General features: G+C 35.6%; 2 protein-coding genes across 4 annotated transcripts in view; one reads left to right on the forward strand and one right to left on the reverse strand.

Moving 5' to 3' along the window:
• The window catches only part of LOC125663697 (protein hobbit-like), an 84,359-nt gene extending 68,372 nt beyond the window's left edge, over positions 1-15,987 (reverse strand). For both annotated transcript variants that reach the window (XM_048896026.2, XM_056153061.1), the window contains exons 1-2: positions 15,796-15,987; positions 1,389-1,512 (exon numbers count right to left, since the gene is read on the reverse strand). In XM_048896026.2, the coding sequence (XP_048751983.2) occupies positions 1,389-1,512; positions 15,796-15,854 (183 nt within the window). In that variant the 5' untranslated portion in view covers positions 15,855-15,987. The remainder of the gene's footprint in view (positions 1-1,388; positions 1,513-15,795) is intronic.
• A 36-nt stretch (positions 15,988-16,023) lies between these two features.
• LOC125663683 (mediator of RNA polymerase II transcription subunit 13-like) overlaps positions 16,024-17,520 on the forward strand; it is a 34,279-nt gene continuing 32,782 nt past the window's right edge. For both annotated transcript variants that reach the window (XM_048896009.2, XM_048896010.2), the window contains exons 1-3: positions 16,024-16,247; positions 16,589-16,850; positions 17,353-17,446. In XM_048896009.2, coding sequence (XP_048751966.2) covers positions 16,179-16,247; positions 16,589-16,850; positions 17,353-17,446 — 425 coding nt within the window. In that variant the 5' untranslated portion in view covers positions 16,024-16,178. The remainder of the gene's footprint in view (positions 16,248-16,588; positions 16,851-17,352; positions 17,447-17,520) is intronic.

Genomic DNA, 17,520 nt, shown 5'->3' on the forward strand with positions numbered 1-17,520 from the left:
GCAAGAGTTCGAATTGACCGGCTACCTAACATGGCTACGTCAACAAACAAAATCATTTGAAGCTGCGAGTTTTCGGGTGGTGTATGGCTTTAATGAACATTTGAAGGTATGTTTGGACGCAAGTATAGTAGGAAAATATGTTAAGATTTTTTTATATTGAGTTTATGAGACAGCAACACAAGAATACACCGATTTCAGGCCTCAACCGTCCGCAGCTTTTTGTGACCCGTAAATCGAAGGTTTTTATAAGAGGTGGATCTTTTCAGAGAGCTATGTACAGTTCGAATCCGCTCGAGAAAGTGGGCGGGCTGTAATCGGCCAATGAAAACTCTTGTTGTATTACATCAAACGTCTCATTCAATTGTGTCGTCACACAACGCAATACTATATCGGGTAAAACGTTCTAATTCAAAGGTGAATTGCGATAATATCAAAGCTAATGTGAAGTATCAAATCAATGGCGTAAAAATTGCATCCTCTTGAGTGTCCACAAGCTCAGTGCTTACCTACATATTTCTACACACAGGATTCAGAAGGTCCTGTTACTATATACATATATCTCCTCTCACAATGAATTGCAAAGGGATGGTAACTCAATATCATGAAAGCTTTCAAATTAAGAGAATGGCCACAGACATGCAAACAAAAGCCACAGTAGCTGAGTGGTTATCAAAGTATTTGCATCATGACCAGGAGGTCCTGCGTTCAATCCCCGCTTGTGCCATGGCCACGTTAAACGTAAGATATAAATATAGGTAGTGTTTGCTCCTTTGTTAAACACTCGGCATCTAGAAGCGAGAATCACAGGTCTTTCAGATACGACCTTAAAAACAGAGAGCCAGTGTTGCAGCTGCATTAGGCACGTTAAAGAACCTTCACTGCTATGGCTCTGAATGATATTAAAGCACAGGTCTAAATTTATGGTACTTGACCTACAGCTTGATGGCTCAATATGAGTGAAAACTTCAATGAAGTAACATAAAACAAACAAATGGACATGAGGCAGACGGACAGACAGACAGACTGATAGAAATAGTTGTTTTTAGTACACCCAACAACTTTGTTGACGGAGGGTACAAAAGACTACATGCCATCTGTAGGCAGTGAGAAGTGGACGCTTCCAAAAGGCCAGAATTTTCACCAAACTGTGACACACCAAGTAAATCATGCATGAAAAGCGACCACCTGGTGAACAGTTATGTTTAATAGACTGTGATTTAATCAGGTAAATATAGTGCTTGGGACTGAGAAAACACTTGAGATAAGCAAACTATTTTGAGATTGTCATGCTCAAGATATCTGAGGTTTTTCAAATAATTCAATATCTCTGAACTGCAGACTCTGAGGACAAAATGTTCCCACTGTCATTGATCTCCACACCAACTCACCACAGACAGCCCTTTTTTGATGACAATCTGGACTTTCTTGCAGCTGAAGAGACCCACACTGCCAATTTTTACCAGGACTCCTCCATATCTCTGAAGCAGCCACTGTGTCAACCAGGCAAGCAATCTGGAAGCAATTTGAATGGCTATATAATCTTTTCATGCTCTTATAAATACATCTATTAATAATTTATCTTGCACAAAATCCAAGAAAGGGAATTTTAAACAGATCATATTGGGATGGTAAAAAATAGTATAAATATAGGATCTCCCATGGTTTGGTATGATTTATAATCAATGAGTTGTTTGTTTACTATCCCCGAGCCTTGGCGAGGGGATAGAAAACACACAAACACTGACAAAGAGTTGGATATAAATATCGAACCACAAATCATGGGAGATTCATTTTATCACGTTACCCCCCCCCCCCCCCCCCTCCTCCACTGGATAAAGGAGTAAACATGTGATAATTACCAATTTCAAAGAAAAGATAAATATACACAAGGTTTTTTTGTATATAAGTTAATGGGCAATTTCAACTTTTTAATTAAAATAGTTTAATTGTACACTTTACATCTTCTATGTGCAAAATTTCATTTTACTAAAAAAATGCACTTGGAGTATAGCATCATGCATACTTGACATCATAAAGCCATGTGCAAGATGTCAAGTGAATTATGTCAGTATTTCATTGAGTAATTCGCCCAAAAACTGAATGTCAAAAAATTCTACCATCACTCCAATTAGTTCTCCAAACTGAAGAGATTAGATCCATTATAATGAGGCTGAATTTCTAATATTCAAAAAAATTATTTCACAAAATGTTGAAAAAGTACAAGTAACATAGACTTGTTTATTTTTCGACATACTTCTTCAGAAAAAACAGACTGTTTTCAGAACTTGACAGATAACCCTGGTGTTGTTTTTTTTTAATTCAACCATACATTAATTGATCTAAGAAATCAAAACCCTGATAGCTATACTTTTGATAAAGTGAGCAGCATAAATATAGATCCATAATCTTTTAATAAATGTTGCTTAAAGTATGTAAACAAACTTTAGAGATCTTTTTTAAAGGTAACTGTTAAAGTCAGCAGATTTATTTGTGGTGATTTAATTACAAGTACAGTGTACCAGATTTAAATAAACCACATTCATTCATTTTCTACTGTGCTAGCATTTCAAACCAGCCAACCAGATATGCAACATCTTCACCGACATTGATCACAGCCCTTTCATATTTCATTCATTTACAATGTAATCTATGGTACTTCAAAAGAAAGAATGGAAACTTTTTTTTTAAGTGTAAGAAGCAATTGAATTGATGAGTGTCTCAATGATTGATCACTGATAGGGTTGTAGGGTTTATTGTACAGACCGATGTGAACAGATGAACTCTGCTGCCTGTCTGACGTACCACAACACAGTATCAGCCTGCTACATTTTTAATAGTATTGATCTGACTGGTGCATAGTCTATTAGCTAAAAGCTTGCGAGAGGGATATGCCTGTATTGGACAACTTGTATTAATCCCCAATTTGAAAACTAATAACATATGTATTACTAATCAATAAAACAACTGTTGTTGCCTCATAAACACACATATCATATATGTTAAATAGAAACCAATGGAAATCTAAGGGGGAATTGTAATGTGAAACCAGATTACTTAAAAGAATTTGTTTTTTAGTGTTTCAGACTGTCTGAAAGCATAAATCCCACTGTGGGTGAAATTGGTTAATCTTCTTTCTTTGCCCACACTGTTTTGAAAGCATCAGCTTTGAAGACAAGCTATTGGGGCCTGTTGGTGAAAGCTATGAATGTATATATCTGTTCAATCAATACACATGTATTGCTAATAATGAGTTTTAGAACCTGCAACACAGAGAGGAGCTCATTTCATTATCAAATGATTTTGTCTGGAATCCTGTCAGAGAGCATAATTGATAGGCTTCAGTATATAATGTTGATTAAAATATTCGCCTTATCTTTCAACAGTAGTTCAAGATTTTATTTATATGTTGTTTTCATGACATAAAGCAGATGGAGATTAAGAGCCCCCCTCTGTAAACAGTGCTGACTGTTACCAATATCTATGTATCACGAATTCTGCTGCAGCATTTTTATTGTTGGCACTTAGACTTGATCTAGGAACCACTAAATCAATTTTTCTGACTGCACCTCAGTTGAAGCTTTTTTTATAAAAAAAAAAAATAAATAAATAAAAACATGGAAAACATTCAGCTAGACTGCTACAAACAAAAACATTTGATCTACAGTTGAAATTTGTCAACCAATGACCCATTAGCAAGTGTGAAACCTACACAAATTGTCCCTGTTGGGAATACATCTGTTATCAATTCATACATGCACTTATATGACAAAACATTTCATGATTTTAAAAAAAAAAAAAAAAAAATTATAATCAATATATATAACAAATAAATCCAAGTCCTAATCATCACTTATTCAGTTAGTGAAATATAATACACGAATCAGAATTCAAACAATTACATTTGTGACATTGTTGGTGTTAGATCTATATCTTTCACCTATTAATTTTTAAATCATGTACCGGAGAGGACTTATGTGTACTGCTGTGTGTACATCACAATTCAATTTCTAATATACACACTAGTCTTCAGCTATTGGTTAAAGTCAACTTATCAAAACTATTTAGAGGGAAACGCTTCTCATCTCCCCTCTAATCATTTTCCTGATAGCCTTAATGACAAGTACCAGTAGTTGGTTCTTAGTCTCCCAGGCATAAATAACTGCGAAAACAATATTCCATTACATAATGACAGGCAGGAACGAGAAGCTATCCCTAATGCTAGCCATGGCATGAAACAAATCAATACCCACTAAATTCATTTAATAAATCACCCAGTTCTAACTACAAATGACTTGATTTTTAAAATCTTGCCTATCTGCAATGTCAAGACTAACTACAGCAGACGTCATTGATTTCCTTTATACACAGGTGTGTTCTTTAGCCTGGTATCTATTGTCATTACATTGTATCCTATTTAAGTACCTTGTGCAAAACAGTTTCACTTATTTTTACAGCTCTTAATTTTATTCGGGGTTATTTTTCTTTACATACATAGATTCAGATATGAATCTCATAAACATTAAAAATTTTGGTTTAATAAAATGACAGCTTCTTTTCATTTTTAAGAGAGAAAAACTAGCAATTAAAAACTTGCATAAACATGATCAGTTGCATGTTTCATGCTTAGTAATTAACAGTAGAACTATTTTTCTCCTGATTAAACAATAGGCCCACAGGCCTTAACGGTCACCTGAGTACTAGTGAAAAAGTATTACTACTCCAAAGGGCTATGAAATCTAGAAAAAAAAATTTACTGTTCTGAATATACATCTAAGCTAACTTCTAATGTTCAGCAACAGTATAAAACAAGATGTGTAAAATTACCATTTTTTGTACATCCTCTTCTGCTATTCCTATTAAAGTATGCATTCAAATTTTATACAGTATCAGCAAACTTACAGTTAAATACTGTATACTAAGTTTGGCCCCACCCTGGGGTCAGAACTCCTACCCCAGGGATCATTTACAATTTTGGTAAAGGACTACCTGCTCTTTCTAAATATCCATTACTTTCAATTTAGTATCAATAACACTAAAGATGTTATTTAAGTGTTTTACACATAAACACTGTATAGTAAGTTTGGCCCTGTCCTGAGGTCAAAATCCCTACCCTGGGGATCATGAAATATACAATTTTGGTGGAGGCTTTCCTGCTCTAAATCACTATGTATTTAGTTTTTCTTACACATGTGCGGTTGTAGAGAAGAAGATTTTTGAAAATTGGTCAATTTTTGGGAAGTTTCAGTCCCGCCCCCAAGGCCCCAGGGGTGCAGGAATCCTGAAATTTACAATTTATGTCCCCCTTGTCCCACAGATGCTTCATACCAAATTTGAAAAGAATTGGAATGATAGTTATCAAGAAGAAATTAAAAATGTCTATGGTTCACACATTTAATAACTGACCATTTTGGCCCCACCCTGATACCAAAACCCCTACCCCTGGGATCATCAAATTTACAAATTTGGTAAAGGACTACCTGTTTTTTCTAAATATCTATTTAGTTTCAATTTAGTATCAATAACACTAAAGAAGATGTTATATAAGTGTTTTACACATAAACAATATATACCAAATTTGGCCCCGTCCTGGGGTCAGAACCCCTACCACGGGGATCATGAAAGTTACAATTTTGGTAGAGGCCTTTCTGCTCTACATCACTATGCATTTAGTTTTTCTTACACGTGTGTGGTTGTAGAGAAGAAGATTTTTGAAAATTTGTCAATTTTGGGCAGTTTTTGCCCCGTCCCTAGGGCCCCCAGGGTGCTGGAGTCCTGAAATTTACACTTTATGTCCCCCTTGTCCCAAAGATGCTTCATGCCAAATATGAAAAGAATTGGACAGGTAGTTATCAAGAAGAAGTTAAAAATGTTCAATTGTTAACGAACGACTACGAACGACATCCAATTGCAATAGGTCACCCGAGTTTACTCAGGTGACCTAAAAAGTAAGAGGCCCTTGGGCCACAATGTTCACCCGAGTCACTTGCTTATACAGGATTAAGGAGATATAGCACACCAATCAAAATTGTCATGAATCTAATGATTTTGGCTTACTAAATGTAGCAAAAATTTGCTATTTCAGAGTAAAATCATTAAAAAAGTAAATGAAACCCCTGTGGGAATTAGAACAAGCAATCTACAGATTGCCAGTTTAAGGTCATACATGACATTTCTTTATAATACATAATTTTTTGGTAATTTCACTTGCATCTTATCTTGTTCTACAAAAAAAACTTGGGGTACATTACCAGGTCTGTTTTAGAGTTAGCATATTTTGAAAGCTCCTGGTTATGATAAGTAAAAATAGTAATGGTGACGTCTCCATTTGAGTGAAAAATTCTCAAGAGGGACGTTAAACAATATACAATCAATCAATCTAACCACTAAGCTAACCAGCGAATAGTAATAACAATATAAAATTCAACCTATTTCAGAAATCAGACAAGAACTCTTTCATATCGATATGAAATCTTTTTTGTATTAGAAATAAATGGCAGAAACGTCGCATATGACCTAAACAGAGTTCCCAAAATGTGCTGGTTAAACCAGGTATCCCCAGTAGATTTTGAGCAAGTCTGGTAAAAATCTAAATTCTATCAGTCAAAATGTCCGGCAGTTTTCTGTTTGGGTTTTTTTTTTTTTTTACCATTTTATAAAAGTTGGTATGAAAATGTTAAAGAAAATCTATCTAAATAATTTCTTTGTACTAACTCAATTATAAAAATCATTGATTACGATGAACAAAAATTTAAAAGTATCAGTTTGTTGTTTCTTTATAAATCTGGAAAAAAATGGTTCTTTTTTGACAAACTGAAATCACAACATGTGACCTATCATGGTGGACAGACCTCACAGATTCAAGAATACGTAAAAAAGAACAAACAGCAGACGAAAGTTGAGTGTTTTAAGAAACACAGAGCCAAACCACACCTGAATCAGGATAATCTCGACAGGATGACATGACCTACAACTATGAGATGGCGGTGAATCTGACGATAAACAGACTGTGGACAGTCAACAGCAATAACAATTCAACAAGATGCTATTGAATTGGAATAAATATTGTTTAACTTACAAAACCTCTCTTTATTTTTCTTGAAAGTTTTTGTATTATGTCCAATAAGTTTCCAAATTGTACAGTAAATTTTGAGTCATTATTGGACAATTGTCCTGACTTTTTTACCAGTTTCAAGAACTCTGCTTATAACGCTTTAATTCACAGAACTAACCAGATGAGGAAAATTCAAAGGACAAAGAAAATACGTGTGTATAAGTTTATTTCTGATTTTGTTTTCACCACAATGACATACTTTCATTCAAAAACTGGTGTTGTGTTATTCCTCCTCAAGACTCACAAGTATGGGACACTAAAGTGTGTAAATCTTGAAAACCACAGCTATCGATCAGCTCTCCTGAGTTAATATGATCAGCTCTATCTCCTGAGTTAACACGATCAGCTCTATCTCCTGAGTTAACACAATCAGCTCTATCTCCTGAGTTAATACGATCAGCTCTATCTCCTGAGTTAACACGATCAGCTCTATCTCCTGAGTTAACACAATCAGCTCTATCTCCTGAGTTAATACGATCAGCTCTATCTCCTGAGTTAACACGATCAGCTCTATCTCCTGAGTTAACACGATCAGCTCTATCTTCTGAGTTAACACGATCAGCTCTATCTCCTGAGTTAATAATATCAGCTTTATCTCCTGAGTTAATAATATCAGCTCTATCTCCTGAGTTAATACGATCAGCTCTATCTCCTGAGTTAATACGATCCGCTCTATCTCCTGAGTTAATAATATCAGCTTTATCTCCTGAGTTAACACAATCAGCTCTATCTCCTGAGTTAATACGATCAGCTCTATCTCCTGAGTTAATACGATCCGCTCTATTTCCCGAGTTAACACGATCAGCTCTATCTTCTGAGTTAACACGATCAGCTCTATCTCCTGAGTTAATACAATCAGCTCTATCTCCTGAGTTAATACCATCAGCTCTATCTCCTGAGTTAATAATATCAGCTTTATCTCCTGAGTTAATACGATCAGCTCTATCTCCTGAGTTAATACGATCCGCTCTATCTCCCGAGTTAACACGATCAGCTCTATCTTCTGAGTTAACACTATCAGCTCTATCTCCTGAGTTAATACGATCAGCTCTATCTCCTGAGTTAACACGATCAGTTCTATCTCCCGAGTTAATACGATCCACTCTATCTCCCGAGTTAATACGATCCACTCTATCTCCCGAGTTAACACAATCAGCTCTATCTCCTGAGTTAATACGATCAGCTCTATCTCCTGAGTTAATACGATCCACTCTATCTCCTGAGTTAATACGATCCACTCTATCTCCCGAGTTAACACGATCAGCTCTATCTCCTGAGTTAATACGATCAGCTCTATCTCCTGAGTTAATACGATCCACTCTATCTCCTGAGTTAATACGATCAGCTCTATCTCCTGAGTTAACACAATCAGCTCTATCTCCTGAGTTAATACGATCAGCTCTATCTTCTGAGTTAATACGATCAGCTCTATTTTCTGAGTTAATACGATCAGCTCTATCTCCTGAGTTAACACAATCAGCTTTATCTCCTGAGTTAACACAATCAGCTCTATCTCCTGAGTTAATACGATCAGCTCTATCTCCTGAGTAAACACGATCAGCTCTATCTCCTGAGTTAATTCGATCAGCTCTATCTCCTGAGTTCACACGATCAGCTCTATCTTCTGAGTTAATACGATCAGCTCTATCTTCTGAGTTAACACGATCAGCTCTATCTCCTGAGTTTATACGGAATGGAAGAAACTGAATCTACACTACACAAGGACACTTCTATATTAATAAAACTAACTGTATCCTTGCAGGTCTTACAACAATAGATTCTAAATGGTTTTGTAGAAGAAGTCAAAAACATGGAAAGTTAACAAAAAGCAGCCACTGATGACAATGAAAAACAACAAATTTCAGTCAGAAAAAATATTGACATTTAAAAATGAGCTGAAAAACAAAATAATTTACAGGGAATTTTTAATTTTTGCTGACACTTTACGTCTTTGTTTACCCTCTACAATGTGAACAATTACAAGGAAAATACAGTGGCATCTTTGGAGCTTTACATCATCATTTTTATCTAAATATTAGTTGTCACATCCCTATCTGCCTGTTCTTTCATTTTCCATTTGATAAAGTTCAAAACATGAACACCATTAAAAGCCATCACAATTATCTACAATATTGAAAAGCTCCAACATCGAAATTGTGTAAAAAAAAAAATATTTGGTATTTGCTTGAAAATGTCACATGAAATTTTGCAAAATAAATATTTTCATCAACAGATACAATATCTTAAAAGGTAACCATGCTAAAATGAACATATACAATAAGAAACTCATAAGAATTACGTAACAGTCTAAAATTCCGTAAAAGAAGAAGAATTTAAATTGAGTTACTTCCTTTCACAGGGTCATCATCAGTCAAGTGAAAAAAAAAAAAAAAAAAAAAAAAAAACAAGAGGCCCATGGGCCACATTGCTCACCTGAGTCACCTTGGCCCATATTTAAAGATTTCCCATATATATCCGCATGTAAAACTTTGATTCCCTATTGTGGCCCCAACCTGCTCCCAGAGGCCATGATTTTACAAACTTGAATCTGCACTATGTCAGAAAGCTTTCATGTAAATTTTTCTGGCCCACCGATTCCTCAGAGGAAGATTTTTAATTATTTTCCCTATACATTTGTATGTAAAACTTTGATCCCCTATTATGGCCCCACCCTTCCCCCGAGGGGTATGATTTTAACAAACTTGAATCTGCACTATTTCAGAAAGCTTTCATCTAAAACTTTTCTAGCCCAGTGATTCTTCAGTACAAGATTTTTAATTATTTTCCCTATCACTTATTTGTAAAAAAAATTTTATCCCCTATTGTGGTCCCATCCTACCCCTAGAAGCCACTCTTTTAACAAACTAAAATCTGCACTATGTCAGGAAGCTTCATGTAAATTTGTAATTTCCTGGACCAGTGGTTCTTGAGAAGATTTTTAAAGACTTTACCTTTATATTCACATGCAAAACTTTGATCCCCTATGTAGCCCCAACCTACCCCCCCAGAGGTCATGGTTTAAACAAACTTGAATTTGCACTATGTCAGGAAGCTTTCATGAGAATTTCAGCTCTTCTGACCCATTGGTTCTTGAGAAGATTTTTTAAATGACCCTCACCCTATTTTTGCATTTTTATGATTATCTCCCCTTTGAACAGGACATGACCCTTCATTTGAACAAACTTGAAAGCCCTTCACTAATAGATGCTTTTTACCAAGTTTGGTTGGAATTGGCCCAGTGGTTCTAGAGAGAAAGTCGAAAATGTGAAAAGTTTACAGACGGACAGATGACGGACATCAGGCGATCAGAAAAGCTCACTTGGGCTTTCAGCTCAGGTGAGCTAATAAAAAAAACCCACACAAAATAAACCTAATTAACTGTCCCTTCTTTACAATACCAAATAAATAGCTGGAATTCTAGTTTTCTTACTTACTTATGGGTTGCCCGATTTCAGTGCTTTACAGGGGTTGAAAGCAATTTACTTTAAAAAGAAAACTGCCAATGATAGACTGAAAATCTACAAAGTTAACATGGGAAATATTGTTTTCTCCACAAGACAGCTCTCAAGGGACACAACTATGGTTGACTTACTTTGCACATATAATAACAAAATTTTCATTTCATTCTTCAGAAAAAGATACAAATGCACCTAAATATCAGGTCCTTATTAAAAGAGAGTAAATTTCAAGACTTAAATGCTAAATAAAGTATTTTAGACAGTGTATAGTAAAGCTTGCGTTACCAAATTCTTATTATGCCGAGTTTTAACAGGTTGTATTATACTATCTATGATAAAAACAAGGTTTAGTTTCTTCGATTTTATGGAGAAAACTTTTTAAAATGTGGACTTCATCAAATTGAAGGGTTAGGGAAGGGGGGGTGATACAGCTGTGGTTGACATTTATTTCTGTCCAAATTATGATACAATTAATACCTAGAACTTCAGAAGTAGTCTGTTAAAAATAACAACAGACACCTGAAATTAAGAGCACATATAATATAATCAGGCGTGTTGCATCATTTTGCAAAGAAAAGGGGGGGAGGAGGGCAGAGAAGAAGCTGATTTCACACAAAATTGGCTGAAAATTCTCGACAAGTAATTTTTTTTTTTTAAATCCAAAGCTATAAATCCTAAATCGTGGGGAAGAGAGCAAGGGTTGATGGGTTGATCTTTCAGTTCAATTCATCGGTTAAATTTTACATTTTCACTACAATTCACAACTATACTATTTTGTTAAAAAGGTGGGGGAGGGCAAACCTGCCTATCTACAGGTCGAACTCTACACGTAAAAATAACCAACTTTGCATGATTGCAATAATAAAATGGGGGCAGACCCCCTGCTGCTACATACCTGGTAATTATTTTTGTGAACATTAGAGTAATTGCAAAGTAAGAGAAGCTGAAAGTTGATTTACACAAAATTTTAAATTTCAAAAGATTAAATCACACGTGATAAAATATATTTCAACAGAAATTTTACACAAGAGATACTGATTCGAGATAATTAGCATGTTCTCAACTACTGTTCATTGGTACCTGTACAAGTAGTCTTGTAAAAGTGTGAATTGATCATGTATATGAGTTGGTTTGCAACCATATCTAATTGCATTTTTTGTTTATGTTGTTGAATTGCTAATATACTAAAGACATCCTGATCTAAAGAAGATCACAAAAAGGGACAAACAAATGTAATCAATGACTAAAATTATCGTTCAGTCATAATATTTTTTAGTCATTAAACTTCATTCTTAGTAGAAAAAAAAACTTAATTACAATCAGAAATAGTAAATTTTTAATCTATTCCATATATGACGCCATCAATGTGCTGAGCACCCTATGTATTCAGAGGGAAGTAACTCATGCTGCATTGTAAAAAATGTATCCCTTTTTTTTAATTTGCAAGAAAATGAGCAACTTCAGTACAAATTTTGAATTGAAAAATGATGAGCACATGCTTCAAGCTCCAACAATTTGATAATCTTTTAGATACATTTTAATAATTAGAAACAAATGCATTAGCAGTGATTTTTTAAGACCTATTTAGGTCCTAATATCTGCCCTTTCCCCTCCCAAAAATTACAAATTTTTGCTCAATTTAACTTACACTTTTCCCATTAATAAAAACTGGCAAAAAATGTACATGTATTAGTTAAAAAATAAGTTCAATGTGAATAGTTTATGTACAAAATGACAAAGACAAATTAATTCTAGATGAATTAGAAAGAAGTAAAAAAAATTTAAGAGTTTAAAGAAAAGAAAGTTAAATATGGTAAAAAAAAAAAAAAAAAAAAAAAAAAAGAACAACATCAATTTATGTTTGATTTCTTGTTTGATATGATATATTTAGCATATTTACAATAATGACTAGATTTTCCCAATTTGATCAAAATGTTGACAATTTTCCTCAATTCGAAAGACACAGTACCCTTTTGAAAAATGTTCAAGAATCACTGATTAGAGAAAGTTTTGGGTCAGCAGCAATTTAATCCTGTTAATTTTGATGAGTTAGTCAGGTCACAGGAAACAAACATAAACTTTATTTTGCCTATGGTGATTATCTCTCTTTATGCATAACATAAATGTTTAAAGAGAAAAATTGAATTGCATAAATTCAGTGTAAAAACCTTAATCCAATGGAAGGAGATCACCGCTGAAGTTTAATATTTGATAGATTGTAATCAAAGCAGCACAAGTTACTTGGGCAAAATTTAATAATGCAAAATGGACTGCGAGATAGCTGAAATGGCTGTCTCCATTCCCATCTCAGACCAAGTTGTGAAACTGCGTATTTCACCTCAGAATACTTATTATAAAATTATATTATCATTTGTTGAAATGAAGTAATGATTGTAAGACAGTGGTTTTATCAAGCTTAAATTAATTTCAACTAAACCTATAGTGGTTTAACGTACTCTTGAACTCTACTTGATTCAGGGCAGTGGATTTCTCTTTGGTCTGGTAAACTGACAGATACAGAGACCCAAAAGGCCAGTGCTCATTAATGTCTCTCTCGGTAATTTTTCACTCATATGGAGACGTCACCACGACCGGTGAAGGGCTTCAAATTTAGGCCTTTGCTCAGCACTTACGGCCATTGAGCAGTAAGGGTTCTTTAGTGTGCCACACCTATTGTGACATGGGACATCCGTTTTTAAGGTCATCTCCGAGGACCCGTGACATTCACACCTGATGCTGAGCGTTTGGCAATGGAACTGTCACTACCTGTTTTTAAAAACTTTGGTCTGTTGTGGCCAGGATTCGAACCCCGGCCTTCCGCATACAGGGTTAACACTCTAACCTCTAGGCCACCGCACCTGTGCTCAAATAAGTTATTTATTAGTACTGTACAGTGGTGGGAAATCACTACACTACTCCAGACATTTTTGAAGGGCAGTGAGAATTGCACTCCTCAATGTCACACGCCTAGCAGCTATGTAAATGTCATCAAGTTTTAAGACAGAGCTCTAAATAATTTCTTACATTAAGTTCATTATCACACACATATACAATAATTAAAAATATTGTGTCAAAGACAATTCATTTTCAAAGCTGGAATAAATTCTGTAAAAAAAAGTGTTACTTCAAGACTTTGCATTAAAGATTTCATTACAATCATAGATCCCTTCAAGTCAGAAAGGCTAAAATAGAGAAATTTTAAAAAGTATGTCAATAATATCAAAATTGCTACATCACAACCATTACATAACATGCCAGCTTCCAGATAAAGATCTTCCCGTGGGGATCCAGGTTAGAATAGGTCCTCAGTACCCCACCCCCGGGGATCCGAGTTAGAATAGGTCCTCAGTACCCCTTGCTTGTCGTAGAAGGCAACTAAATGGGGCGGTCCTTAGGATTAGACCGCAAAAACCGAGGTCCCATGTCACAACAGGTGTGGCACGATAAAGATCACTTCCTGCTCAAAGGCCATAAGCGCTGAGCATAGGCCGAAATTTTGCAGCCCTTCACCGGCAGTGTTAACGTCTCCATATGAATGAAATATTCTTGAGAGGGACGTTAAACAATATTCAATAAATCAATCAAGATAAAGTAATACAGTAATTAATGCAAGAACAATTTTGCACCACATTTCAAATCATTCTTACTTGGACCTTAATTAATTAAATTTGTACTAGATAAAAAAAAACCCAGATTCTTTTACAATTCATTGGAGGTCATGAAACTTGCAACATAGACCCTGTGTGATGTTTCTAATAAATGAAGGCAATAAGAGGGGGTGGGGAGCATTATCCAGTGTAGAACAAGACTAAAGACCCTAAATGGTTGAGCCTTGCTTAGCAGAATACTGGATTCAAATCATGAAGCAGTTGGTTTCATGTATGTGCAACTGGTATTGGGAGCATCAACCCGTTCACTCAATCACAGATCACCCATGTTTTAGTGGGAGCATCAACGCCCGCACACTCAATCACAGATCATCCATGTTTTAGTGGGAGCATCAACGCCCGCACACTCAATCACAGATCACCCATGTTTTAGTGGGAGCATCAACGCCCGCACACTCAATCACAGATCATCCATGTTTTAGTGGGAGCATCAACATCCGCACACTCAATCACAGATCACCCATGTTTCAGTGGGAGCATCAACCCGCACACTCAATCACAGATCACCCATGTTTTAGTGGGATGTTTTGATTGTCAGTGACATTACACCATATAACTTTCCTTTCCTTTAACCAAATTCGCATCCAACAAAATTGACCGAAAATGGATTGTTATTGTATTAGGTTTTTGGGTAGAAAAAGATTGTAACAAAGATTGGGTGTGTGGACCTGGTAGCTTAGTTTATAAAGCACCAGTAAAGCAAGGTTCAAACAGCTTGTGATCCCAGTCCAGCCAACATTCTATATCTGTTACAAATATTGTGACAGTCTGACAGGTTCGATCACCAGATAGTTCTGAACGGTAAAGCACCCGAGGAGAGATTCCAGGGGTCCAGGTTTGAATTCCTGGAAGACTAGTCTGTTGCATTTTCTCCCCTCCTGTTACATTTGGTGCTGTGACCAGCCTCTGGGACTGACAGTTGATAATGTCTGCTGGGTTGATGTATTCAAGATGTGAAGACATTTAAAAATAGAGGAATGTGGGGTTCCGATGGGTTCTATCACCAGTGACTAGATAGCTCAGGTGGTAGAGCACCTGACTAGAGATTCTGGCAGCCCCGATAATCTCCGCTGAGATTCAGCTTGGCTGAACATTTCGACTGACGCCTGAAAGCATCAGTCCAAATGTTCAGCAAAGCCGAATCTCAGCGGAGATCATGAGGGCCACGAGTTCGAATCCTAGTCTGTCAATGCATTTTCTCCCCATCACACATGGAAATTTGGTATTTTTCATGTTGGTGTGGGATTCAAAAGAGGACTGATTTACTTACAGTATAATGCAGTGCAGCAGCCATGTTTCATCTTTAATATAAATATATGTGCATTTTGTAGATTTATGTGTATCCAATTTAGGCCTTATTATTTGTAGTTTTAATCATTTGAAATATTTGAGAAGTTAACCATTACTTCCGCACTATGATATGTATACATGTGGTGATGAAAACAATGAAATAATAGGGGGAGTCCCAAAATCGAACTATACAGTCTCTTGACAGGTCGTTGAGTTTGATGGATGGGAACTGAGGGTTTCAGAAGTGTGTTTATATCTTGTTTTTTACCTTGTGATCAGCCAAATCAAGACGATTACGTAAAAAACGCTCCATAAATAGTACCACATATTGACTTTCAGTACTGAGATAATAAAATTTCAGGATTCCATTTTAAAAATTCGTCCGTTTGATGCCTCCCACAGCATTTCTCGTGTGTAACCTGAAATTTCCATGATGGTGGGAAAAGTAGGTCAAATGTCCATGTGATGATAATCAGCCAATCGTATCTCTCGGCCCTTACCGCCGTTGTTCACCCAGCGAGCAGCCATTACTGTCGCCATATTATGTCGAGGATTTTATGGTATTGAAGATTTTTTCTGCAAATATACCGAAGTAGATGTCTTAGGACATTTTTTTATTCTGTGTTCGTCGTGCAAAACCATGGCGTGACAATGAGTCACTCAACTCCATCAGGGAACGGCTGTTCACTTGAGGATTGTTACACAAATTTATTTTCACTCGTAAGTTGAATGCGTTTTTTCAGGCGAAGGCCGTCTACATATTTAAATGTATTGTGTTTTTAAAGAGTCAATGACAACTTAAATATGGTAAATTAAGAGACCCTAATCATCATATGATATTATAACATAAAGTTAGTTTAAAAGTTCATTGAATCATAGTTGTTAATCGGTAAATAAACATGTCACCTGTGTGTACGATTTGTTCTAAAAATACGATCACTTTGATGAATGCAACCACCATGCATGTCTGCTATCCGCGTGCCGGTGTAATTAACATTGTTTACTTCGTCGTAATAATCACATCGCATGTATGTTACATTGTACTCAATTTGTTAAAACAGACGGAGATTCGTGGAATAAAATGGAGAAGACTGTCGGCTAATCCAGAATACACAACTGTTGACCAGTTGGAGGACCCAGTGTTGGTGTCCTATTCTAAATGCATTAAAGCTGACATTTTGTCGGTATGGAGGAGGGTTCCACGGAGTTCAGATCAACCAAGATACACTACTGACCAACTGGCTTACAACAAGGAACTGTGGATATTTTGGTATGGGGATGAGCCTGAAAACTTGAACCGTTTGCTGTCAGAAGATTTGAAAGGTACTTTAAAATAATGTTGAATTAATTTTTTGTAGTGAGTAAGGACATGGAGTTTAAAATGAAAAAATGTGATGATAATTGACAAGTGTTTATAATATAAATTATTGCGCTAATGTATTAGAAGTTCTCCACGATGTGAAATTCACATAAAAATTGCCTCAGGTTATTTTCCTCGCCTTATAATTTGACAGTTTTGACGATTTGCATAAATTTTGTCAGGAGAGCTTACCTATTGCTCTTGTACATGGTGACATCAATTAACAATTAACATCAAGTGCATATCATGAAATGTTACATTCAAATGACTTGATTTATTTGAAAAGTGTTTGTAGATTTCAAAGTTGACTGAGACTTGGAAAATGTGTTCGATTGAAACATTTACAAAATGGCAAGGAAAGTAAATGTTTATGGTTTAGTAGCAGTTATTCGAGTGTAAGAGATGTTGATTTATTACTAGTTATTTGATTTATAACTTAATTGATTAAACATATCTTTATTACAGAGGAAGCTAGTGGTGGATGGGACAAGGGGGAATGTGGAATATCCTATGAATGCAGAACTCTCATTTTTAAAGCTCTTCATAACCTCATTGAAAAGTAAACTTTTTAACATAATCAAACATTCTTAGAATTCTTAAAAGTAAACTTTGGTAGTGAATTTAATTAAACAC

The sequence above is a fragment of the Ostrea edulis genome, chromosome 1 (genome assembly GCF_947568905.1).
Source record: "Ostrea edulis chromosome 1, xbOstEdul1.1, whole genome shotgun sequence".
Classification (NCBI taxonomy): domain Eukaryota; kingdom Metazoa; phylum Mollusca; class Bivalvia; order Ostreida; family Ostreidae; genus Ostrea; species Ostrea edulis.